This window comes from Megalobrama amblycephala, linkage group LG2, assembly GCF_018812025.1.
Source record: "Megalobrama amblycephala isolate DHTTF-2021 linkage group LG2, ASM1881202v1, whole genome shotgun sequence".
In the NCBI taxonomy this organism is placed as follows: Eukaryota; Metazoa; Chordata; class Actinopteri; order Cypriniformes; family Xenocyprididae; genus Megalobrama; species Megalobrama amblycephala.
The window spans coordinates 59545744-59572672 of record NC_063045.1 but is presented as its reverse complement, the minus strand read 5'-3'; the positions used below and the strand labels follow the sequence as shown (position 1 = coordinate 59572672).

The 26929-nt window shown below is 36.3% G+C and overlaps 1 protein-coding gene across 1 annotated transcript in view; it reads right to left on the bottom strand.

Moving 5' to 3' along the window:
• Positions 1-10422: 10422 nt before the first annotated feature.
• LOC125262495 overlaps positions 10423-26929 on the bottom strand; it is a 71178-nt gene continuing 54671 nt past the window's right edge. Inside the window, exons 3-5 of the mRNA XM_048181285.1 lie at positions 14499-14796; positions 11963-12307; positions 10423-11736 (exon numbers count right to left, since the gene is read on the bottom strand). Of these exons, the coding sequence (XP_048037242.1) occupies positions 11733-11736; positions 11963-12307; positions 14499-14796 (647 nt within the window). The 3' untranslated portion in view covers positions 10423-11732. The remainder of the gene's footprint in view (positions 11737-11962; positions 12308-14498; positions 14797-26929) is intronic.

Sequence of the window (26929 nt, the reverse complement as noted above, 5' to 3'; positions counted from 1 at the left end):
AAAATACGGGAGTGACAACTGCATTCTACAATCGTATTAACTCCCGAAAAATACAGGTAGTGACAACCGCAATTACAGAAATTCTATGCAGTGTGTATGGAACCGAACTGAATAACTAGTTGTTAATGACGTTTACATGCACCGGTGTAACGTGTGTCTCTCGTGTATGCGTGGCGAATCACAGGGAAAGCACAAGCCTATCCAAATGCTTTATGCTGAAAATCGCGATTAATATCGGCTCACTTTATTATCTCCATAAACCCGTTTGCTTTGAGACGAGTTTAAACAACAAGCCCAAAAAGCTTAATGAGTGACCATGGCAACACAGAATGAGTGCCACGCACTCTGTGAAACTATACAAGCATAAACAAAACACGACGCCTCCGTCGACTGTGTTAGTGTTTTTAGTTAAATTGCTGAAAATGTGTTTTGTGTTTTGTCACTTTAATATTACTTTGGTCACGATAACGGATACCAAACATGAGAGACGCCAGAATGTCGCTATGGTTTCCAAGCTGTCAATCATCACATTTTCGAGAGTGAGTCGTGTTCCGTACACATATGTAACAATAATTTAGGGGATTCACTCCCGCATTTAAATGTGGTTGTCACTCCTGAAACTCACAGTGTGTACGTGGCCTAGGAGGGGCCATGGGCAGCCATGGCAGGTCAGGAGTCTTGGGCAGCTGTGAGTGGTCAGGAGGCGTGGGCGGCCTTGACGGGTCAGGAACCGTGGACGGCCATTGCGGGTCAGGAGCCATGGACGGCCATGGCGGTTCAGGGGTCGTGGGTGGCCATGACGGGTTCTGAGCCCTACCCACATGTGTATCCCCCACATGTTGCCCACCCAAGGGGGCGTGGAGTGGACTCGACGGTGGTTGGAGCGGGCTCGGCGGCGGCAGGAGCGGGCTCGACGGCAGCTGGAGCGGGCCCGGCGGCGGCTGGAGCTGGCTCGGTGGCGGCTGGAGCAGGTTTGGCGAGGCCTGGAGCTGCTTGTATTTCTGTGGGGACCGGACGAGGAATACACAATTTTTCTTGAACCTCTTCATTTACAAAATCAGAACAATTCAGGAAGAGAATCAGATTAATTGTCTCAACTGGGGGAAAAAAACACGCAGGTTCACTAAAACGAATCGTGCCCTCATCCAGCCCCCGCCAGAAAACAAGCATTTAACGGGGCATCTGGCCAGTTCACCAAATAAGCAAGCTCGGTAAATTCCTCCACATACCTCTCCAGCGGGCGACCGTCCTGCCGGAACCCACACAGGCGATCCTCCACTGAAGCTTGCTGGAGAGACACGGGAGACTCGGGAAACAGGAATAATCACATAGTTTTAGCTGTTGAAGTCCTTCGGTTATGTCCGTTGCTCTGTCACGTGTGAGGTTGTAGCAGAGATGAAACGTTCATGGACTTCAACAAAACTAGGTATTTTAATGAGACGACAGAGATATACAACTTTCACATAAGCTCTAAACTACAATAACAACTGACAGGGAGTGCAAGGAGTGAGTCCAAGGAGTGAGTCCAACTTAAAGGGAGTGCTGATGACGATAATCAGGTGCAGGGAATCTAGGAATGATGGGAAGGCTGATGAGGGAAGTGCAAACAGGTGAAGAACAAGGAGGAACATGGGAAATGGAGTCCAGGAAGGCGTGGTTGTAACAAACAGGAAATGTGTTATAACATCTGCATACAGTGATTGCTTTTTATGAAACTTTACCTGTGTGTTCTTTATATGATGCTGATCACATGGATGTGGCTATTGTGAGTCAAAGTTATAGCACCACCAATTGGCAGCAGGAAGTGTGTCACTTTCAAAATGCTTTGAGATCACCTTTTTTTTTTTTACCCGTTTTGTTTCAAACTTCATCAGTGTAATGTCAATACACAGCAGATAAAGACCTGTGAAAAGAATCATGATATCTCAAACACTGTTGCCATGGCAACGCATCAAACTTTAATTTTAGTTTTGGGTGCTTTTGAGATTCTTGGCATGCTTCAAATTGCATGAAACTCGACACAATTGTCAGAGATGTCAACCAGTAGACATGGACAAAACCGTAGAAACAGGTGGGGAGGAGGGCCTCTATAGTGCCATCTTTTGACAAAAGTGGGGGGATAGTTTAAACTACAGTCACCAAACTCGGTACACATATTGTTCTCATTAAGCTGGACAACTTTCTAATTTACAGTCATTAGCTCTGACCAACAGAAAGTTTTACACCCTTGATCAGTTATTTATCCCTTTTATTGCAGACTCTCTGTGCCTCACAGTTGCCAACCCTAACTGTGTGTTCACAACGCCGGCGGCGAGAGCGTCAAAGTGACGCTAGTCATTCATTTTCAATGAGAGCCGGCGGCGAGCTCCGGCAAGAGCGGCGCGGCGCGTCTTGGACGGTGAGAGCGTCGAGGAGAGTTGAAATCAGGTTAACTTTATGGTAATGAGCTGAGACGCGGTTCGGCGGCAACCATTTGGAAATTTAGAGGTCCTCGCTCAAGAGGCTTCCGATTGGTTGACGCGACTTGTCATTTACTTTGACCCTCCCGTCGGCGGCGGTTTGAACGAACAGTACAGCGTTGTTGGCAGGGCGGCCAAGGCGACTGTTGACGCTCTCGCCGGCGGCGGTGTGAACGCACGGTAATCAAACACACCTGATGCAGCTAATCAAGCCAGTGTATTTGTAGGCCACTGACAACATAGTATTACATTATTAGTTTGATAATTGGGTTCATTAAAATTTAAAAACACACTGCAAATGATAACTTCACACTCATTTGAAATTGAACTATGACACTATATGAAAATTATTCATTTGAATATCAGAAGTTTGGTGCATAAAATTGATTTACTTCGTGTTTGGGTTGATTTAAATAAGCCTGATATTATTTTCTGAAACATGGCTTAATAGCAGTGTCTCAGATAATGAAAATAATTTAAGCAATTATGTTATTTCTAGATATGACAGGTGCTCCAGGGGAGGTGGTGTGGCTATTTATGTTTCTATAGGTCTTGTATCAGAGTTGATTATACCTACGGTTGATCCTTTATATTTTGAAAGTATTTTTGTTAAGGTGGTTTTTCACTCAAATACATGTGTATTAATGGGTAGCACCCTCTTCACCAGCTGAGTCTCTTAATTGCCTGATTTCTACTATTATTCTTTTGGTAGAAATGAATTAATCTTATTAGGCGATTTCAATAAGAACTGGTTAGATCAGTCATCTGACAAAGAAAAAAAATAAATGTAATAGTTTAAATCTTAGCCAATTACAGTATTTCACAATTGCTAAAACACATTTCTTGAAACCATCACTCATTTTCTCAAAACATTAAACACAAATCCAATCTTCAAACTAATTTCACAAAACTTCTGACTCTTATGGCAAAATCAAACAAAGCTTTCAGATCATACACACATTAAACAATATATAAACACTACAGATCATTCATTAGACACTACATTAAAAAATGGAAAACACAACATCCAGAACATGAGGTTACAGAAAAAAAAAGTATATTGTAACACAGTAAACACATTTTGCCATTACATAAAATGTATAGAAATCACAAGTAATGTGAATTTAAAGTATACTGTATGTACTGCAAGTACAGTATTATATTCAATATTATATAGTATTGAATGTCTGTATATACAGTACTTACATACTGCAAACATACAGCAGTCTAAATGCAAATGACTACAGTTTTTCTCAATTGTTTACACACAAATATTGGTACTTGAGACACAATGACCACAACATGTAACTCATGCACCAACCCCCTGAACCAATTCTGCTAAACTACAAGCACAATTCCTGCTTTACACTCACATTGCAGTTCTAAAACACACTTTTTTCAAAACTCTACACACAATTCTCTGCATTTGGCACAGTTTTCGGGCAGAAAAATCTCTTGTTTTCACAAGGAACACACTGCCATTCAAATGTGCACACTGACTCATCACATGGGCAAACACCTGTCACACATTTTTACAATTAGCAAACAGAGCTTTAGCATAAAAGGGCAACAGGTGAGCTCTTCTGTTTTGGAGCAATGGATGCCAACCATAGTCAGAGGCAGAGCAGCATATATTTTTTTATATATATATATATATACTGTAAACAGTAAAATGAATTACTGTATACAGTAAATTCTTCTGTTGTTTTGTATGTATACCACTGTATGTGCAACTTTGCGTTGGTTTGGATGTGCACTGTACATTGTTTTTGTTGGAAAAATAAAATATATTTGTTACTGTGTATTTGTGTGTTCTGTCTATAAAAACTATTATATATATATATATATATATATATATATATATATATATATATATATATATTTACACTTACATACATAAGTGTGCTGTAAAATATTTGTAGTGTGTGTGTATATATATATATATATATATATATATACTACAAATATTTTACAACACACTTATGTATGTACTGTCTGTAGTAAGTGTAACATTGAACCAAATAAAGACCAAAGTCATTATGATGAATGGAGAAGTGTTTTCCATTCATCATTGTGTTTTACATAGAGCACATCAGTGTTCAACTGGTTCTTATAAATGTCTATTCATATGATGGTTTGTGTGTGTCATTTGAAAACAAAATACCATTTTGAGAAGAAAGAACATTGTTTTGAATGTAAAGTTTCATTTTGCAGGAGAACTGAGGAGTTTTGCCCATTGTGTGTGTGTTTTTTGATTTGTGTGTAGAGTTCTGAGAGTATGAGGCATGCTTTCAGAAAATGTGTGTAAGTAATCGAGAAAAACTGTAAAAGGTCAAAGAAAACTCTAAATGAAAAGCATGATACAGTAAACACACACACACACACACACACACACACACACACACACACACACACACACACAAAAACAAAGTTCAGAGTCAGTGAGAGATTCATTCTGCTTCAGCATCACATCTTCATGTTAGGTCTGCCTAAATCAAGTCAAGTCACCTTTATTTCAATTGCAATTTATACTACACAGATACTAGTCTAGTCTAGTCTAGTCTAGTATAGTATAATATAGTATAGTATAGTATAGTATAGTATAGTATAGTCAAAGCAGCTTTACAGTGATAACAGGTACATGATGATCAGTAATGCAAAGAGGGTTCATTTTGGCTGTACAGCTCGAAAAGAAAATAGTGTCATTGTTCAGCTGAAGTCAGTTCAGTGTTGTTTCACTTACATTGTAAAGACCATCAATTATTATGTAAATTACTGTAATTATTTTCCTCTATAAAGCAGTTCTGCAGAAAACAGTGATGTCATCATCTAGGCTAGCTTAGTTCAGTTCTCATCCTATAATGTCAGTACTGTCAGATCAATAATATTGTTGAATATGTTGAATATTGTTGAGGACATTTTCCACATCACAGGCAATGTCGTCTCTTGCCAGGCAAAGGGAAAAACCTGTGCCGGATCCAGCCTTGACAGCCTTGTCTCCACACCCCTTGCTCTTTCTCCTCATCATCCTCTTACACATACTCTTCCTCCTCTACTTTTCAGATTGTTTCCATCTATTGTTGGTATCATCATTCAGCACCTGTGTCACCTGTGCACTCTGAACTGACCTATATTTTATACAGTTTATTTGATCACATCATTAGAAATAAGTGTGAATAATTTTGAGTTATTGTGTTTAAAGGATGACAAATGTGTTGTAGTTGTGTTTAACTTTTGCCACATGTATTTACCATTTTGCAACACAGTGCAAAATGTGTTTTAGTGAGTAAGAATGTGTTTAGAGTTTTGCAAAAAGAGTGGATGAGATTTGCAAACAGTGTCTTAACTACCTGAACTTGTTTAAGGTTTTGCCTACAAAGTGACTGATTCGACAAATGGGTTTAGGCCACTGAGCATTGGGTTCAGAGAATGGGGTTTAGTGTTTTAGCAATTGTGAAATACTGTAATTACTGAGCCTACTAGAATTACATCTCAAACACAATCTCTTCTTGACTGGATACTTGTATCACACCCAAATAGATTTTTAAGAGCAGGTGTTATGTCTGATTGCCTTAGTGATCACTCTATTATATTTTGTGTATGGAAAATTAAAGTTCCCAAATTGCCACCACGATTAATAAAAATCAGACAATATAAAAAATTTAATTTAGATTTATTTATTAATGATTTGATTTCTGTTAATTGGGACAGATATTATTTAATTCCAAATGTACAAGATGCTTGGGATTTTTTTTAATAATGAATTTAGTAATGTTGGGAATAAACATGCACCTTGGAAAACTGTTAAGGTTAAAGGCAATCATCTACCTTGGGTTAACTCTGAACTTATTAGTCTTTTTAGGCTAAGAGATAAAGCATGGTCAACATTTCGTCAGACAAGAAGTAGTGCTGATTGGGACATATATAGACATTTGAGAAATTTGAGCAAGACAAAATCTCGAAATGCAAAATCTAATTATTATAATGATTTTTTTTCCTATCATTGTAAAAATCCGAAGCAGTTTTGGAATCAAATTAAAAGTACTGTTAATACATCAAATAAACATTCAATTAATCAAATTAGAGTTTTTCATGACTCTTTATCTATTGCTCAAGTATTTAATCAGCATTTTTCTTCTGTCTGGTCTTCAGAATCCTTTTCTTATTTGAATTCTGGTATCTTTAATGATAATTCATTTTGTAATAGCTCTTTTTCATTTAGGAAGATTTTACCAATTGATGTTCAAAATGCCATTAATGAATTAAAAGTGACTAGTGGTGCTGGGTTAGATGGTATTGAAAATAGGTTTCTTAAATTATCCTCTCATATTCTTATATATCCACTTGCTGATTTGTTTAATCTATGTTTGACTACATGTGAGTTGCCAGTTATCTGGAAATGTGCACGCATTACTCCACTTTATAAGGGAGGTGATGTACTTGATCCTAATAATTATAGACCTATTATATGTTCTATATCTAAAGTTTTTGAAAAAATTATTTATAAACAGCTATCAAATTGTTTATCTGTTAATAATATCTTATCTTCAGTTCAATCTGGTTTTAGGTCTAATCATTCTACAACTACTGCTTTACTTAAGTTTACTAATGATGTGTTTTCAGCTTCACATGGTGGTAAACTCACAGGTGCAATTTTTCTTGATTTAACTAAAGCTTTTGATTTGGTTGATCATTATTTGCTTTTAGATAAACTTTATGCAACTGGTCTTTCTGTTCTGTTCTATATTTATTCTGAGGCCTTACTTTTTTGGTCTTGACGTGCTGTGTATGAAGGTCATATACTGCTAACGTATTTTGAATTTCTTTACTACTAGCATTATTCAGTATTGTGGCTAAAGTGTGTCCTCCAGGTAAACTTCTGCCCACTTTTCGTAACAATCTGATTTTATCTTCATGAGGGATGTCGGCTTCTATCGAAAGCCACATACTCAAAATTGGCACCCCATCTTTTTGGGCTTCTATCAAATCCTTTTTCAATTGGGCATATATCCTCTGTACCTGTGAGTTGTCTGGACTTTTCTAAGGCCTCGGCTGTAATTGCATGGCCAGTGCAAGTGCGAACTAACCGTGTAGTTGAGTGTTCATCAAGTCTTGCAGTTTCCACTGCTTTCATAATGCAGTTTGCATAACTGCTGCATTTTTCATCTGATGTTACACCCTCCTGAGCTCAAGCTTTCCTGCCCTCTTATTACTTAACCTTACTTCTCTAAGATTGTTATCTGATGACTCACTACTTTGACTGTCACTCTCTTCTGTTGTGTCTTGCTCAATAGAATCTGACAGCCGTTCTTGTGACCCTTGATCTTGAACTCTTGGGGTTCAAGATTGTCTTCCCAAGGTGCAGTAGGTTTCATCTTACTTATGGATTCTGCTAGCCTTGGCTGTACTTTATACCTCTCTTTTTGCTGTTTAATAATAGTTTTTATTAGGGCCCAAGCCAATTAATGGAGCAGGACCCTCTTGACCCCCTAAGGATTATTATTTATTATTTCCTAATTGTTTTCCTTAGGAAAATTATTTTTTTTCGACTATTCAGGCATTTTTGAGATGATTATTCCGATCACCACTAAACTCGGTCAGCATGAAGTCAAGACATTGAGGATGCTAAATTGCAAGCAGATTTTTGATATCTCAAACAGCTTGGCCGTGGCGAGGCAACACCACAGACATTCGCATTAAGACCGGATTAGATTTCTCAGAACACTGTGGAGTTTGCACAAATAATAGTATCCAATTTGCTCTAGAATTTTTATAGAGGTTGTGTGAGAAAAAAACACAGACATGTCAGATTAGGATGATATTCTGCACTCATTTGAAATTTACTTATGACATTCTATGACATGAAACTCATCTCAATTTAAACGATCTCATGAATGTGGCTGTTGTGGTTTGTGATCATAGGAGCATCAGCTGCTGCAGTAAATGTGGTGTGAAATTGACATAGTCCTTTTATGTTTAACTGTTTTAAATGCCCATTGACCACCGTGCACAGTTGCCCTGAAACCACCGGGGTGGCGGTGCCTCCGGGTTTTGTCCCGTCATCGCTGCTTGCAGCTATATTATTTTCTTTGCTCTCCTACCTCAAGACATTCTAACAAATCTGTAAAGACTGGTAACACAGGTGAAATATTCAGCATATTTAATATCTTGGAGATCAAGGTGACACAATTTCTAGAGTTAAAAGGCCTGTTAACACCAAGAACGATAATGGTCTGTTTATTCTAAACACTCGCGCAGCAGTTTCAAAGTGTGTACAACATGTTTTTGCTGTTCTTGTTGCATTTACACGGCTTTAACCAGCAGATGTCCTCATCATGCTATGTTTGAGTGAATAGCTTGTGTAATCGATCTAATATAACAGTGAATTCGGCTGACGAAGTCAATATGGTGGAATAAAAACAACGCCTAGGGCCCTATAATACACCCGGCGCAATGCGACGCAAGGCGCAGCGCAAGTGTGTTTCCTAGTTTGTGTCCTGCGCCGTTCGCGTTTTCCCGTTCAGCGCCACGTCCTTAAATTAGTAAATGCATTTGCGCCAATTAGTGCGCCCATGGGCGTGCTGGTTTAAAAAAGAGGTGTGTTCAGGCGCATTGCCGGCACATTGCTATTTTAAGGAGCTGAAAATAGACTGCGCCATAGACCAACTCAAACCTGGTCTAAAGTCTAAAGTCAATGGCGCAATATTTTTTTGTTTGAGCGCGTTGGTAGAAACTGCACCTCTGGGCGCGTTCACAGTGCGCGTTGACTTTGCTTATTACACACAGGGATGCGCATCACACAAACATGCCAAATATTAAAAACAAAAGGATTACAGTGTAAAAGAATATTATTGTGTAGGCTACATAAATATAAAAATGTAATGATGAATAGTCATTGCGTGTATTAGAATCAGGCTACCTATTTTCAATTCAGCCTATTACTACTTATAATGATGAACGAAATTGGCTAATTAATTGAACAATCGTGCCAATACACACACATATATATTAACTGACTCATCGCGTGGAGCTATTTGAAAGCCTGCATCCAACGCAGACGACTGAAAGAATGACTGGCCACTTAACAGGTAATTTCAGCAAAACATCTGATGCCAGAAGACGAGGACACAATCACTGCTAATTCATCCTTCTTCACCTCGGGAAGCTTTGGTGGATTCCTGCTTGTCCCGTAGATGATCTGTTCGCGCGCTTTAACTTCGCGCACGAGCAGATCGGTTTCTTCGCTTGAAAAGCATTCAGCTTTTCCGCCAACAAATTCCGCCATGTAAATAGCAATCCGCCATGGCGCGAGCGCATCTCGCTCTTAAAGGGAATGGGAGATGACACTCTGATTGGTTTATTGAACGTTACGGCCATTACTCATTAAGAGAATAGGGACAACCCATTTCAAAAATGCGCCCCGGCGCACGGACCGTTTTTCTGTCGTTAAAATAGCAAAAGTGGATTTGGACACGCCCTGAGTGCGCCTGCGCCGTGTGCTTTACACTTTGCGTTTAGATCGTTAAAATAGGGCCCCTAGTCTTTTTCACTTCAACTTCAAAGGAAGCAAGACAGTGTTGTTGTGTATTTTGCCTTCACTGCACATCATGTGTGATTATAGGAGAGTAACTGTCTGGAATTTACAGATCGGTCAAAACTATCATTTGTGCCTGTGGTTCTTGATTAAGTTGAAAGACATGAAGCATTAATTGTCATGCTAACGAAAAATGCATTGTGTCCAGAATAAATAATGCTGACTGGACAAATTAGTCTATTTGTCTTTGTTAATACATTAGGCAGAAATTGTTTATTTTTTTATATAACGCACTTACATAAATGACAATGTCATTTAGTATTAATTTTTTCTTGCTTTGATATAGCAAGAGGTAATTTAACATTTAATTTTACTTCAGCATAATGAATTGCACAAAGAACAGAAGGAGACGAAGGTGATGATAAAAGAGCAGACTTTATTGAATAATCTTAGTTGTGTATGTTTTAATGCTCAGACTTCATCTGACCAGCACAAATCCAACAAGTGTTATTATACCAAGGGAAAAACAATGAAAAATGACTTCTTCACATCATTGTCCAGTGATGTTAAAAACCTTGAAATGGAGACATTCTCTTTTCTCTTTCTCATGAAGACAAACATTCCTTCAAACCACACAATCATAAGATTAAACAACAATAGAAAGGAAATAAGTATGGTAAAATATAAAACATAAAATTACATCAATTAATGATTAAATGATATAAATCAAGTAGGCTATTGAGAATCCTTAGATCCTCCACAAGAAATGCTTCAATACATCAAACAAAACATATTCTGCAAACCCCATTTCCAGAAAAGTTGGGATATTTGGGAAATTGTAAATAAAGGCACAATGTGTAAGATTTTTGTTATAAAATATCCAAAAACCTCTAAAAAGTGTGATATATTTCATGCAGTTGTGTACTTATAATATCCCAAAAGTTCCCAAGGATTTGTAAATCCGGAGAAATTCCAAATTTAAATAATGGCTCGTCCCTTGTCATTGTCGTGTATCAATGACATAAAATCTGCACTATCTTCAGTTTCTGCTTGTCTTCATGGTAACATCTCCCGTCATTCCACTCTCCTTCATAGCGTCATCATACTCATCAAGCTCCGCCTTTGTTATTGATTTGAAAATGCGACCTCTAGTGGTGAAAACTTTTATATTTTGCCTTTAAACAAGAATCTGTGATTTGTTCATTTTGAACCTTTATTTAACTGACAAAAGTACAAAGAAACAATTTCCATTGAAAAATTTAATGGTATTTAGTTAATATAAGCACATTTTGGATTTGAAAAAAAGTTATAAATAAAGATGTGGCAGAATTAACAAATCACAGTTCAGTTCTGTGAGTTTACATTTTTTCTTTTGTGTATTATAATTTCCCTAATGTCCCTCTTCTGTGGAAATGGGGTTTGTAAATCTTGAATGGTCAACAGATTCTCATTTTTGGGTCAACTATACTTATTTAACAATAAAAAGAGTCCCGCGGCATCGTACGTCTCTTGACAAATACTTTTTAGTTTTTAGATGATAGAGCCCTGTTGGCTTTAATTAATCAAGGCAATGATCCGGCCTACAAAGAGAGTTTAAATTATTATTATTATTATTATTATTAGCTCATGTGATTTAAAAGTGAATGTGGGTAAAACCAAAGCATTGCTTATTGATTTCAGAAAGTAGAGCTCCTCCCAGTGATCACTCCGGGTCAGAAGACAGATCTCTTGATGTGTGTCTATCTGTTGAAAAGAGAACAAGAGTTACATGAGAAAATGTCCTTTACTTTGAAGGTCATCCACTACATGATTTAATGGACTAAGAGGAGCTCTACTGAACTCATCAGAAGGTCTCTTGGGTCTGTCGATGATTCACTTTTTTATAGCTTATTTATTGATTGATTTTTGTGCATTAACAGTTATATTTATTGTTTGTACATGAATGTAATCCAGGAGTCAGCTGTCTAACCTGTTCCACTTTCCACTCTTGTAAAGGTCTTTGATATTTTTGGACACTGTTTTGAAGTCCTGCAGGATGTTCTGGAACATATTCCTCAATGCATCTCTGATATCTTTGAACTGTTGATTCTTTTTTGGGTTCTTCTTCAGCCAGTGATCGCAGGCCATTGGGTCCACATACACATTAAGGTTCACCATATTATTGGTGATTAACTGCACCTGTGTTTTGATTCTGTTTCTCTCATCATCGTTGTCAGATGTATCGGCCTTGAGGTATTCCACAAGTTCATGTCGGAGCTTCTCCACGTACGCTCCGAACACAACTGCATTATAATCCACATACTCATCCTTTGAACTACAGAGACAAACACACCAAAACAAGATAAAAAATAACTGAAACTATATGTTGAAAATGTCTAATTATGTCAAATAATTTAAATAAGAGAATAAATCTAAAAAAGAAACAACTGAAACTGTTTATCCACTGTTTCAGAAGAATGATTGTAGTAGTTTAACTGAGAAATAATTGCAGTGCTCTGGACAACCGCTATAGAGTTATTGTCGCTATAGAGTTAGAACCGGTTTACATGTTCCATAGAAAGAGAACTCAAAATACATCAGTGATATACCTCAGTTTAAATAGATTATTGTGTGTGGTGGTGTGGGTTTCAGGGATGTTTAGATAACTATAAACCGAGTTAATGTTCACATTTCTTAAAAATATTTAGCTATCAGTTTAAATGCTTCAGTTTGTTTTCACTATATAATATATTAAAACAAATGGAAGCATTTAAACTGATATAATACTGTATGTCAGTTTAAATACTTAAATATTATATTATATTTTATTATATTATAATGTAAGCCTAATAAAAAACTGATCTCACAAGGGGATTGTTTAGGGCTCCTTGCCACGAAAAATCCTCCTGGTATATAAAATCTGAGAAATTCATAAGCAATAAACATGTAATTTTGATGGTTTAACACTGTCTGTTGCTAATAATTGACTGTACAAAAACACATTATGGTTGTTCCAAACCATCACTGTAACTGCTCAATAATTATATTATTATAAAGAATTGAACTGTCCTGCAGGAGGACACAAATTATTTTTTAATAGAATTTCTTGGTAAAGACTGGTACAGTAAATACAGCAATGTGAAAAAATTTCAAGTAACCTAAAATGTGCTTAATTTAGTGACTGAACTGCTTGTTTTCAAACATATTATTTAATAAATCACTAAGTTACATCAAGGGTCAAATAAAATAGAAATGGCACATTAAAGTTAAATGTTACAGTTGCATGATAAAACCATTTTTTTGTGTGTGTGTGTGTTTACGTTCATTGTACAGGTCTGATATAAAGTATGTTTTTGCTCAGGTGGCCAAAATGTGCGCTCAACAGAGAAAAGTTTTGCTTAGCGAGAAAAAAAATTAGAGGGAACATTGGCTGCGAGAGCAGAGGACGAAATCACTTCTGCAGCAGTGAAGTAGCTTAAAGATTATTTTTGACAAAGGGAGAAATCACTACAATGGTGATAAATATTTAAATAAAAATAAATAAATAAATCACTGCTGTGGCTAGATGGTTGCATGGGTAATTGATAAGCTTGTCTGTGAGACAGGTTGTTTGGAAAGCATTTTAGAATGTTTTATTGTATTTTTGAATTATTATTATTGTTGATGAAGAGAGGATCGGCAGGAGATTAAATTTGGGAACTTCTGTGAGCTAAAAATAAGAAAAACTGACTGATTAGGCTGGAGGGGTGTGGGTAAATTAGCAATGAATACTGAATGGCTGCTCATTAACGGATCTGTTTATAATATATACAGTACAGTATAGTAGCCTACTGTATAGTACTTGGAGATTGGAGAAAGACAAATGGATCAAATTTAAAATTGCAAGTAGATTTCAATCTGAGAAATCTGAAGAAAGTCAGAATGAATACTTCATTTTGGAAAGTGCTGCTGGTTTTTGGCTAGCTAGTGGCTAGAGGTGTGACTTCAGTGTCATTCAGGAGTGAGTCACAAGCCGTGATCTTCATGGAAACCACAAACCCAAAAGATGGCAGACTTTGCAGCAGATCATGTCACCACTGACTAGGGTTGGTACCAAACTTGGTACTTTTAAGGACATCGACCAAATTAAATTAATCAGTGCCAAAATTCGGCACATGAGAACGCATCCAGGGGCGAGAGTAAGGTACGTTAGAGAAAGAGAGAGAGAGACCATTCGACGTTACCCCTGCACCTTCAGACACATCACACAGGGTAATGGTTAAACATTCTGAAGTGTGGTTACAATTCAGAAAACTACTGCAGTCAATGCTATTTGCAATATGTCCATAAAAACTGAAACATGCTTACTCCAGTCCATATGATACAGAACAGCACGAGAATGTTCTCTCATGACATTTTAATTGTACTACGCTGCACATGATAATTATATATATTGCTTTATCGTCCAGACCTACTACACTTACATTCTAAAGTTTCTACACACTGTAGCACTCATCTCACCTGAGCACACACACACACACACTGACCTTAAGTCAACCACCATTTCAGTTCCAATTTTTTTTTTGTGATCTTCGCTGAGGGGGTTCACAAGGTCCTTCTCCAGGTTCTTCATATGCTTATCGTAGCCCCTCAAATCTTTCAGCAGCTTCTCCAGAACACTGCGGTGAAACTTAAGGAGGTTGTTGTTGAAGACATGCTGGCCCTTGCCTGCTAGCTTTTGAGAAGCAGTCAGCGTGCGAGTAGAATTAATGGCATCTAGTGCTTGCTGGGCGTAGTTTTGGAGCTGATCCTTTTTAAAATTGCCATCACATATCAGATTCTGACCTGTCAGGAAACATTCACACAGTAATTTATTAGGTACTGATCCTTTAGTTCATGTGTGCATAGAACAAAACTGTATAACCTATTTCATGGATGGATAAACATACTTTGTAGATTGTGATTTAGGAGAATAGGTAGGTAATGTCTTTAGTTTAGAGCACACACACACACACACACACACACACACACACACACACACACACACACACACAGCCATTATATTAGTGTTCCTCACTCTTGGTGTATGTGTGTGTGAAGTTTGTGTATTGATGTATCTCACTCTTTACGGTGGTTACTACAACCCCCAAAACTGTGGCCAAAGCCAGCATGATCTTCAGAATAGGAGTCATTATGGTCTCAGTCAGGTCCTTTACTGGTCAGCAAGTTTATCTGTATCTGTAAAAAAAAAAAAAAAAATATATATATATATATATATATATATATATATATATAATATTTCACCAAATGGACCCAGAAATGTGTATTAAAGTGTTTGACTGACAAAAGTATGTATAAATTTGCAGGGGGTCTGGGGAGGGGGTGGGTCATGTTCATGTAAACACATTAACTTTGTTTTCCTTTATCGGAGTAAGGACCATGTCAAAGGCTTAAGCATAAACCAGTTGTCACAGCTAGATTTTTTTCCCCTTACACCAATTTCGTCCAGCATGTAAACGCATTAACTTACGTTCTGTCGGCTTATTGAAGTGCACATGTGTGATATGTGACAGGAACGCATCCTTACTGTGGATTTCAGCGTATCCATCCTTTTGAAAAAAACAGCATATGCTGGATAGGTATGTTTTGTATGTGTATCATAAGTATGTGAAGCATTGATTCTCAATACTGTGTGTGGTCACCTGATGATCCACGACTGTTTTTTGTGTTTTGTGATGGTTGTTCATGAGTCTCTTGTTTGTCCTGAGCAGTTAAACTGAGCTCTGTTCTTCAGAAAAATCCTCCAGCTCCTGCAGATTCATCAGTTTTCAAGCATTTTTGCATATTCGAACCCTTTCCAGCAGTGACTGTATGATTTTGAGATCTCTGTTTTCATACTGAGGACAACTGAGGGACTCAAACTCAACTATTAAAAAAGACTCAAACATTCACTGATGCTCCAGAAGGAAACACGATGCGTTAAGAGTTGGGATGTAAACATTTTGAATTTGAAGATCAAGATACATTTTTATTTTTTTTCCGGGAAACAAGTATTTTCTGTTGCTTCCGAAGGGCAGTACTAAAAGAAAAACAATGATATTTAAACAAAATAAGAAAAATTGTGACATCTTCATCCTGTTCAAAAGTTTAGTTTAGTGAACTAAATGCAAACATCTTTTATGTAAAATATCTTACTCAGGACAGTACTAAATAAAAAATAACATGCATTTTGTATGATCTCTCTTATTTTATTAAAATTATTCACATTTTAACAGATTCTGCAAGTGGTTCATACTTTTTCTTGCAACTGTATTATATTATATATCACAATTGTATGGCACAAAAGATCAATTTTCTAATGTTCCTGGTGCATATGGTAGGTCCAGTAGAACTTAAAGAAGATTTTATTGTCATAATACAAAAGAGTTAGCTGATCACAGTCACATTCAAAAACTAGAAATCAAGGCTAGATTACTGTAACGCTCTACTGGGTGGTTGTTCTGCTCGCCTGATAAATAAACGACAGCTTGTACAAAATGCAGCAGCTAGAGTTCTTACTAGAACTAGGAAGAATGACCATATTAGCCCGGTTCTGTCAACACTGCATTGGCTCCCTATTAAACAATGTATAGATTTTAAAATCTTGCTACTTACCTATAAAGCACTAAATGGTTTAGCTCTCCAGTACCTGAGCGTGCTCTTAATGCAGAGTCCTTCACGTCTAAAGCGATCTCAGAATTCAGGCCAGCTGATAATACCTAGAATATCAAAATCAACCGCAGGCGGTAGATCCTTCTCCTATTTGGCACCTAAACTCTGGAACAATGTTCCTATCACTGTTCGGGGAGCAGACATGCTCTGGCAGTTTAAGTCTAGACTAAAACCACATCTGTTTAAATTTGCATACACATAAACCATTATCTACTTCTATAATTCAAATCGTGTAAATAGGCTGCATAGATTAGGTCAGCCGGAGCCGGGAACACTTCCCATAACACCTGATACAGGCTACTCACCTACATCAGTTTTTCGCATTTCTAGGTATTTATTTGATACAGTGGCTAAATTTAAGAGAAATAGAGAAAACTTCTTTACTTGCAATCTTGACAATATTAGAGAGAAAATTATAACCATGCAACCATCTACTACAGTATCATGTCAGACAGTGCATTGTAGTGTCCCTGAGGAAAAATTAAATTCATTCATTGCTATAGGAGAGGAAGAATTGTCTTGTTAAATCATCAAAATCAACAACATGTATGTTAGACCCTATACCGACTAAGCTATTGAAAGAGATGCTTCCAGAGGTCGTAGATCCTCTTCTTAATATTGTTAATTCATCTTTATCACTAGGATACGTACCAAAAACTTTTAAGCTGGCTGCAACCTCTTATTAAAAAACCACAACTTGATCCTAGAGAATTAGTCAATTACAGGCCAATTTCAAATCTCACTTTTCTGTCAAAAATACTAGAAAAGGCAGTTTCATCACAACTATGTTCTTTTTAGAAAGAAATAGCATCTGTTAGGATTTCCAGTCAGGATTTAGACCGTACCATAGTACTGAGACTGCTCTCATTAGAGTTACTAATGATTTGCTCTTATCATCAGATTGTGGTTGTATCTCTCTATTAGTGTTACTGGATCTCAGTGCTGCATTTGACACTATTGATCACAATATTCTTTTGAACAGACTCAAAAATTATGTTCCTTTTTTCTGTTAGCACTTAAACTCTGGAACAATCTTCCTATCACTGTTCTGAAAGCAGACACGCTCTGTCAGTTGAAGCCTAAAACCACATCTGTTTAAACTTGCATACACATAACACATTATCTACTTCTATAATTCAAATCATGTAAATTGTGAGGCTGTATAGATTAGGCCAGCCAGAACCGTTACAGTAATCTAGCCTTGAGGTCATGAACGCATGAACTAACTGTTCTGCATTTGTCATTGAGAGCATATGTCGTAGTTTAGATATCTTTTTAGGATGGAAGAATGTGGTTTTACAGATGCTAGAAACATGGCCTTCAAATGAAAGATTGGTATCAAAGAGCACACCCAGGTTCCTAACTGACGACGAAGACTTAACAGAGCAGCCATCAAGTGTTAGACAGTATTCTAGGTTATTGCGTGAAGAAGTTTTTTTCTGAATTTAGTAGTAGGAAATTACTGGTCATCCAGTTTTTTATATCAGCTATACATTCTGTTAATTTTGTGAATTGGTAAGTTTCGTCAGGGCGTGAAGAAATATAGAGCTGAGTATCAGCAGCGTAACAGTGAAAACTAACGCCATGCTTCCTAATGATATCTCCCAAGGGTAACATGTACAGACTGAAAAGCAACGGTCCTAGTACTGAGCCTTGCGGTACTCCATATTTAACTTGTGATCGATATGACCTTTCTTCGTTTACTACTACAAACTGATAACGGTCAGATAAGTATGATTTGAACCATGCCAATGCAATTCCACTAATGACAACATAATTTTTTGAGTCTATTTAAAAGAATATTGTGATCAATAGTGTCAAATGCAGCACTAAGATCCAGTAACACTAATAGAGAGATACAACCACAATCTGATGATAAGAGCAAATCATTAGTAACTCTAATGAGAGCAGTCTCAGTACTATGGTACGGTCTAAATCCTGACTGGAAATCCTCACAGATACTATTTCTTTCTAAAAAGGAACATAGTTGTGATGAAACTGCCTTTTCTAGTATTTTTGACAGAAAAGGTTTGAGATCGGCCTGTAATTGACTAATTCTCTAGGATCAAGTTTTTTACAGTATTTCACAATTGCTAAAACACATTTCTTGAAACCATCACTCATTTTCTCAAAACATTAAACACAAATCCAATCTTCAAACTAATTTCACAAAACTTCTGACTCTTATGGCAAAATCAAACAAAGCTTTCAGATCATACACACATTAAGCAAAATATAAACACTACAGATCATTCATTAGACACTACATTAAAAAATGGAAAACACAACATCCAGAACATGAGGTTACAGAAAAAAAAGTATATTGTAACACAGTAAACACATTTTGCCATTACATAAAATGTATAGAAATCACAAGTAATGTGAATTTAAAGTATACTGTATGTACTGCAAGTACAGTATTATATTCAATATTATATAGTATTGAATGTCTGTATATACAGTACTTACATACTGCAAACATACAGCAGTCTAAATGCAAATGACTTAAATAGTTTTTGTAAGTTCCTAAAATGTTATTTTGATCTTAGAATTCCGAGTCGTGGAATAAGAGGCACAGCATTGCCATCGGTGAGGTGCCGGAATGCCGATTAGTCCGGAGGAGAGAGTTAACCCCGAAACACGTGGACCAGATATGGAAGTCAATGACACTAACACAGTAAGCATCAACAGATTTTTTGTTTTGTTTACACCGGGTCACTTCATGTGTTTTTACTGATCACTATCTGATTTAAATGTGTCTCCGCAAAACAAATTCTTCAGTTCCCGCGCTATATGCAAATTTAACAGAGTTCACGTCAATGAAAGCAACAGATATGAGCTGCATTTTATTTATCATCTGCTAATTTCAAGATCAAAGACCACAATAGGACAAAGAGCAGCATCAGCACTGGTAAGATTAGTCTCACTAATTCTAATGAAGATGATTGTGATTTGAGCGCCTGCAACTTACTTTTAGTTTCATTTGCGGCAGTTTGCACGTCAGCTTGCTGAAGAGATACGCAGCTGCTCATCTGCGGTGATGCAGTAGCGCTGTCATATCAAAAATGAAAAAAAATAAAGTGTGAGAGCGTGATATAGCCTATATCACGCTCTCACACTTTATTTTTTTTATTTTTGGGAGGAGTAAAATTTACATATGTGGTTTCAACAACCAGATGCATTTACACTTACCAATTTCATCTCCTAAAATGGTTTGAGCGATCGGATTTAAATCCGTTGCGAAAGCACTTCGGAGGGCATTTGCACCTGGTCTATCCGATCAGAGAAAACTCATGAAGTGATCAGGTGTTAACAGGCCCAGAGAAGCTCTAATCCTGCTTTAAAAAGGGTTTGTTTATTTAAAATTTTTACATGTTCATCTTTTTTAGTGTGTAATGCAGTGTTCATTTCTTTGACGAATAATTTTCAACATAATTTTCGTCAATGACATTTTTTCACGGAAGAAAACGAAAATAAAAATGCATTTTGAATGACTAAATCTATGACTAAAATCTACTCTCATTCTCATCAACGAATAGAAACGAGATGAAAATGATAGAGAGGGATGATTTGGGAACATATCCAGTCAGAATTGCTGTCCTGTGTGGAAGATGAGCACATTTGAAGTGTAACGTGCTGATTTAACCACGGGAATAATCGGCGCTGTTGCGCCCTCTACAGGCTCGCACAGCAGCACTTCAGACTGCTTTGCAATTATATAACAAAATATGGTTTTGGGCAGAAAATTAACTATTTGGCTAACTGTGTGATGTTTATGTGTTGCTGTGTTAAGAGTTTAGAAAAAGTACTTTAAGTATTGCTAAACACTTGTTAGCAATTGAAAAAAACTGTAATATAATTATAATTATAGAAAGGTCATATATAATTGCATTTGATTTAAATATATAATGCATTATGAATAATAAATTAGATAAGATATTGATGTGTATGTGTATGTATGTATGTGTATAGGTGTGTGTGTATGTATGTGTATATATGTATGGATATATATATATATAATATGATTAATTTATATATATATATGGATGTAGTGTATATGTATATATATATATATATAATATGATTAATTTATATATATATATGGATGTAGTGTATATGTATATATATATATATATATATATATATATAATGTGTATGTATGCATGTATGTAGGTGTGTATATATATGTATAGGTATGTGTGCATATACATTATACGATGAATGAATATGACTATAATATAATACTGGTCTCTGAAAGCATATTGTGATTTTAGCTCACTGTTTATCATGATTATATTATAACGGTTATCAGGTTATTATAGTAGTTGGATTTGATAATAAGATAATGTTATAACCTCCAGTGTAGGCTTAAGTATGTAGTGTGGTATATGGTATATGATCAATATATTATCTAAATAATGTCTAGGTTTGATAATTGCTGCTGTTATGATTATCATCGTTATTATTATTATATTAATATATAACAATTTGTGATCAGGAGCATGAATTAAATCAATTTTTTTAAGAAAGTGGTGACAGTGTTGATGGTAATAAATATAGAGATAATTACATGGAAAAACAATTATAAATATCTTAGTAATTAAAATTATTGCATACAACATCATTCTTAGATCAGGGCTGGCAAGTGGTGGCTCTGTTGCTTGGAGAGCGCCCCCTTCTCGCAGCTGACTCGCCAAAATCTTGTCTCTTTTAATGCACAGCATAGACAAACAGGTAAAGGGTGGTCCTGTTGTTAGGGGTTTGCTTCTCTCTGACAGCAGTTTCACATGAACACCTGGCCTCCGTTAATGAACAACATACACAATCTAATTTAATTATTATTAACATCAACACCATTAAGCCATCATAAATATTTAAATATTGAATACATTGTCGTGAAATAGTAAGTTATAGTATATTATATATAATTGGAAGTATTTTTCACAATTCTTAATTAATATATTGATATATGATGATATACGATGGTAATATGAGTAATATTTATATTGACAAGTAAAAGTATAGAAAGAAGTATCTACATTGCATATGTGTGTAATGTATAATATTAAGATGTAATTTTTAGTGTATAATGTACGACATAGGTCAGATATTGTAACTATTCATTAGGATGAATAGGGGGTGGGGTTAAATAAATTCGTCTTCTTCCCACCCCTTTTCGAGCTATATTATATATAAACTGTGAACATCTCTGAAATATATTATAGATACTATTATCTCAATTATTTTCTGTTGTTGTTGTTGTTGTTTTTTTTTCCTTTACCCAATGTGGGTATAATGTATAATGCTGTACAATATATTCATCTTTCTGTTTACAATATTTTTATTTCTATGGCTTGAAATAAAGTAATCAATCAATCAATCAATCATGTAAGCCATTCTCCATTTTTGGTTGAGTGTTGAATGTGTGCATTCTTGGCAACAGAAGTGAGTCATTATTTTATAGAATGTGCGGTAGAAAAAGAGAAGAAGAAGAAAGTAACACAATTGCTCAGGGCAGCTACTGGTGAAATGAGTCCCCATATATGCAGAACTTCAGTTGCCCCCTTGGTTGAAATCTCTTTCTGGGGTTGGGTGTGGTGTTGATGCTGCCCTCATAGAGGGTGGGATGGTGTCCCCTTGGTAGCTAGTGCCCTATGCAGACCAAATATTCTGCATATATGGAACAGTGGTAGTGGAATCATTGTAGTAAAAGCTTTACATGAAGCTTTTATTGAAATGAAAACATGAAATTGCTGCCATTGATCAACAACAAATCCAACATACATGGCCTTTGGTTACTGTTGAAGCTTTTTTTCCCACCACAGAATAAAAAAAGTATAAAAGGTAATTTTATACTTTTATACTTTTTTTTAGACTTTTTATCTCATAATTCTATTTTTTTAATTTTTTTTTATTTTGCAATTGTGAATATACATCTCACAATTCTGACTTTTTCCCCTCAGAATTGTGATATGTAAACTACAGGAATTGAGTTTAAAAAGTCAGAATTGTGAGATAAAAAGACATAATTACCTTTTTTATTTTCTATTCATGGCAGAAATAAGCTTTCATAGGTTCCACGTGTAAGTGAAAAAAACAGAGATGCACAGTCCAGCATTCTTCCTCCTCTCCTATACCTCTTCTTCTCCCTTGTCCTGATCCAACTTCTCCTTTCCTCCTTCATCTATTCTTCTCTCTTACCCAGATATTATTTTCTCTCTGCTCCTCTGTGTTGTTCTTCATACACACTGAACAAATCCGATTCAAAGAGTCCTATTTTATTGTTTGTGTCCATGTAATGGAAAGAAGTTCAACCTCTGACTATACTTCCAACTGAGACTGGAATCTGCTATATTTCAGTGATCTGCTAATTAAAAATGCTTATCAATTGTTTCAGTATTTGTTTTATATATTTTTTTCAATACTTTTGAGCTGCTGTTGTTGCAGAATTAGAGGTTTTATCCTATATTTAAAGATTGGAACACTGGGTCTTCATTTCTGACTTGCTGTGTTTAAGCATTTGCAAATAAGATGAGAAAGATCCATGATTTTGGTATGAGGTAAGCTTATATGAAAAGAAAATTTAAGCATTTAAGAAATGTGTTAATTGATTGCCTTTTGTGTGAAAACGACATGAATTGTGTTAATGGTATGGCCACAACAGACGGATGTTCTGCTAAATGTGTTTAGAGTTTTGAAAATGTGACTACAGAATGGACAAAAGTATGTTAGCAATTGAAAAAAACTGTAATGTGTCCATAGAACAAAACTGTATAACCTATTTCATGATGGCTAAAACATACTTTGTAGATTGTGAGATAGGAGAAATGGTAGTACCTTTATTTCAGAGCACTCTCTCTCTCTCACACACACACACACACACACACACACACACACACACACACACACACACACACACACACACACACACACGTTTTGGTTTCATGTTTTATGGGGACTTTCCATAGACATAATGGTTTTTATACTGTACAAACTATATATTCTATCCCCTCACACTAAACCTACTCATCATAGAAAACTGTCTGCATTTTTACAATTTCAAAAAAACATGTTCCCACAAGGACAAGGATTTTGGATATTGCCATCCTTGCGGGGACATTTTTTTTTGTCCACATAACATGGGTTTATCAGGACACACACTCACACAGTCATTGTATTAGTGTTCCCCACTCTTGGTAAATGTGTGTGAGATTTGTGTATTGGTCTATGATGATTGCAAAAAATCCAATAGCTGCCAAAGCCATCATGATATGTTGAATAGGGATTGCCATGATCTCAATCAGGTCCTTTTCTGGTCAGCAAGTTTATCTGTATTAAAAAACATAATATTTCAACAAATGTTTATTATTGTGTGAAGAATGCAGTGGTAAATCATGATGCCTATGGCCCCAGTAGTATTTTCCGAAAGTACATATATATTTACAAATTTATTCGTATACCAGCGCTGACTTGCCACCATCAAAGCTGGAAGTGCTGGGCCAAGCTCAGCTCAACTCAACTCAACTCAACTCAACTCAACTTGTATTTATAAAGCACTTTTAAAACCATTAGAATGGACCAAAGTACTGTTTATACACAATATATAACTCTAAAAATCATACAAACATAAAATATCAACAAAAACATATAAATCATACAACCAATCATTCACATTATTCAGACCTAATCAAACACCAAAAGCCTGGTAAAATAAGTAAATCTATACAAATAAATGTAAATTGAATTGAATTGTCCAGTCGCATTAGAGGTTTCACTGCCTGCGGCTGCACTTCCTGTAATGGCAGTGGCCATTTTATGTTATTTGGGCATCACACTGTTCCTCAGTATGCTCCAGAGCCCACTCCTGCCCCAGAGTTCAGTGCCATGTTGGCACCAGCCCCTGAGCTTCCTGTCTGCCCTGAGACGACTACAAAGGGCGCCCTTGAGCTCCCTGTTTGTCCGTTCTCGACCACTGAAGTTGTACCTGAACTGTTTTCCTATCTCTTAGATTACACTGCTTGCCTGAGTTCCTGCCCTAGTATCTGTTTGGATTGTTTCCTTGTGTTTTTCCTGTTTTGGATTACGTTTTTGGATTAGCCTTTAAAGAAACTACTGCATTTGGATCCAGCCTTTGCATCTCAGAGCAGGATCAGGACTTTTTGCCCTCATAATGTGACATTTTTGTTCATTTTGATTCCATTTTTTGCCACAAGCCCCCATTAATTTCAGATCCTTTTCAGACCCTGATGTGCGTCAATCAAGATCCAAGATAAATAATAGACTAATCCTGTTTTGAGAAAGAAAAAGATGTGAAATTAAAGCAATTTAAGAACAAAGGTGTGTAGCACACTTACAACTGACAGTTAAATTCATTACTGAAGGTTCACTGATTTAAAAATTACTGATTTCTTTCTAAAAATTGTGTAAAATTCCTGTGCCCCTGACCATATTAGAAGAGATCAGCAAGTATTCTTTTAGCAGTTAACAACTAACGTTGTCAAAATCTGTGGCAAGTAAATTGGATCTGAAAAACGGGATGACCTCATTCAACTACAAATTCACATAGTATTCAGTAACACAGTAATAAGCTGGTAGTTACCTCTTCTCAGCTACAGTCCTGACTGCAAGTCAAGGAGGCGAAAAGTGAATTGAGGAGGAGCACAGTGAGGGGACGAGTAAAAAGTGAGGAAGCCTGTAAAAACGCCCCTGACTGCTGCAAGACACATTTATTTTTTAATCTTCACTGTAGTTTTAATTTACACTTTGTAGTTTTAATTCAGAAGGTAAAAGTGCATTACACAGTAAATATACTGTATTCCTGCTGAAAAACCAACAGCTTAACCAGTGTAAGATGATTGTCTTCTCATAGTTGCTTTTAGAGAGGTTTTGAAACTAAAATCATCTTACAGACCAGCCAGAACCAGCTCTACAGCTAACCAGCAAATAAAGACCCCCTCTAGGTGAATATCAACAAATACAGAATGTAAAACTAACTGTACCCCCCTCTATGACCCTCAGCATATTATATAATACAAATGGAAGGCACAAAAGATCCATTTTTTCTGCACCTGATGCATACCTGCGAACTAGTTGCTTTTCAGTGAAATCCGCCATTTTGAATCAAAATATGTCATTTATGTGAATCATGTATATGCAAAGAGGTTTTTTGCGGGGGGCTACTTTCACATAGATTGGTGGAGTGAGACCATACATAGACGTCTCTCCAGGTATCACAATCTTTCTTGGCGCTCTGTGGTGTGACAGATCGCTGTATAGCACTTCAGTTCAAGCAGAGCACACATGAACCGATCATCTCTTCCGCTTCACTGGTTACAACACAAAGTAAACATGAATGAACATCCAAAGGTATCTTTGAAAGATACAGCACAACTTACCAAAAATCTGTATCATGTCACATGTAGGCTAATCGATATGAAACGGTTAGAGACTATGAGGAAAATTGGGTTTTATAAGCTCAACGGCTCTGGCCAAGCTGTGATCTATGCGAAAAACTATTGGCTATTTTGAAAAAAGGGGAGGGGCTTCTAGATATATCATTGAAAATTACGTCAACACAGTAAATAAAGCTGCACGTTCGAAGGAACTTCAAGGGAGCTTTAACAAAGACTATAGAATAACACAAGACTTTGTATGTCACTTGTATTGTTTAGAATGGGAGAAAGTGCAACGCACAATATGCTTCGAAATAAGAGCCAATCACCGACTGGTAAAATCATCGCGTCACTACAGAGGCCATTAGAAGCACCGGTTTCTGTAGAAACGGTCAGACACACGCCTCTGAAATGAGGCACAAGAGACACGCATTAGCTTCATCCACACTGTAAAAAAAAATCCTGTAAAAAAACGGTAAAAAGTCTGGCAGCAGAGTTTCCAGAGAAATCCCATTAAATTACAGCAAATAACCATTTCACAAAATTATATGCAAAAACTGTAAAAATACAGAACAGACTTAACAGTCAAAAATTCATTAAATTACAGTATATTACTGTTGATAATAATTTATTAAACCGTGGAAAAACGGATAAATTATGTCAGATTACATAGAAAATAACTAACTTTCAGGTTAATCTCTGCAAAATGAAGGTTATGAGTTATTTTATCAAGCTGCTCTGTCAATCTACAGTTATTTACTTTTAAAATATAGATTTTCCATGTACAATAACTAAGAAATTATTTATAAAAATGCAGTTAGCACATAAATTCAAAAACAAATGTTTGCATTTTACAGTATTAATCTTTATTTTTA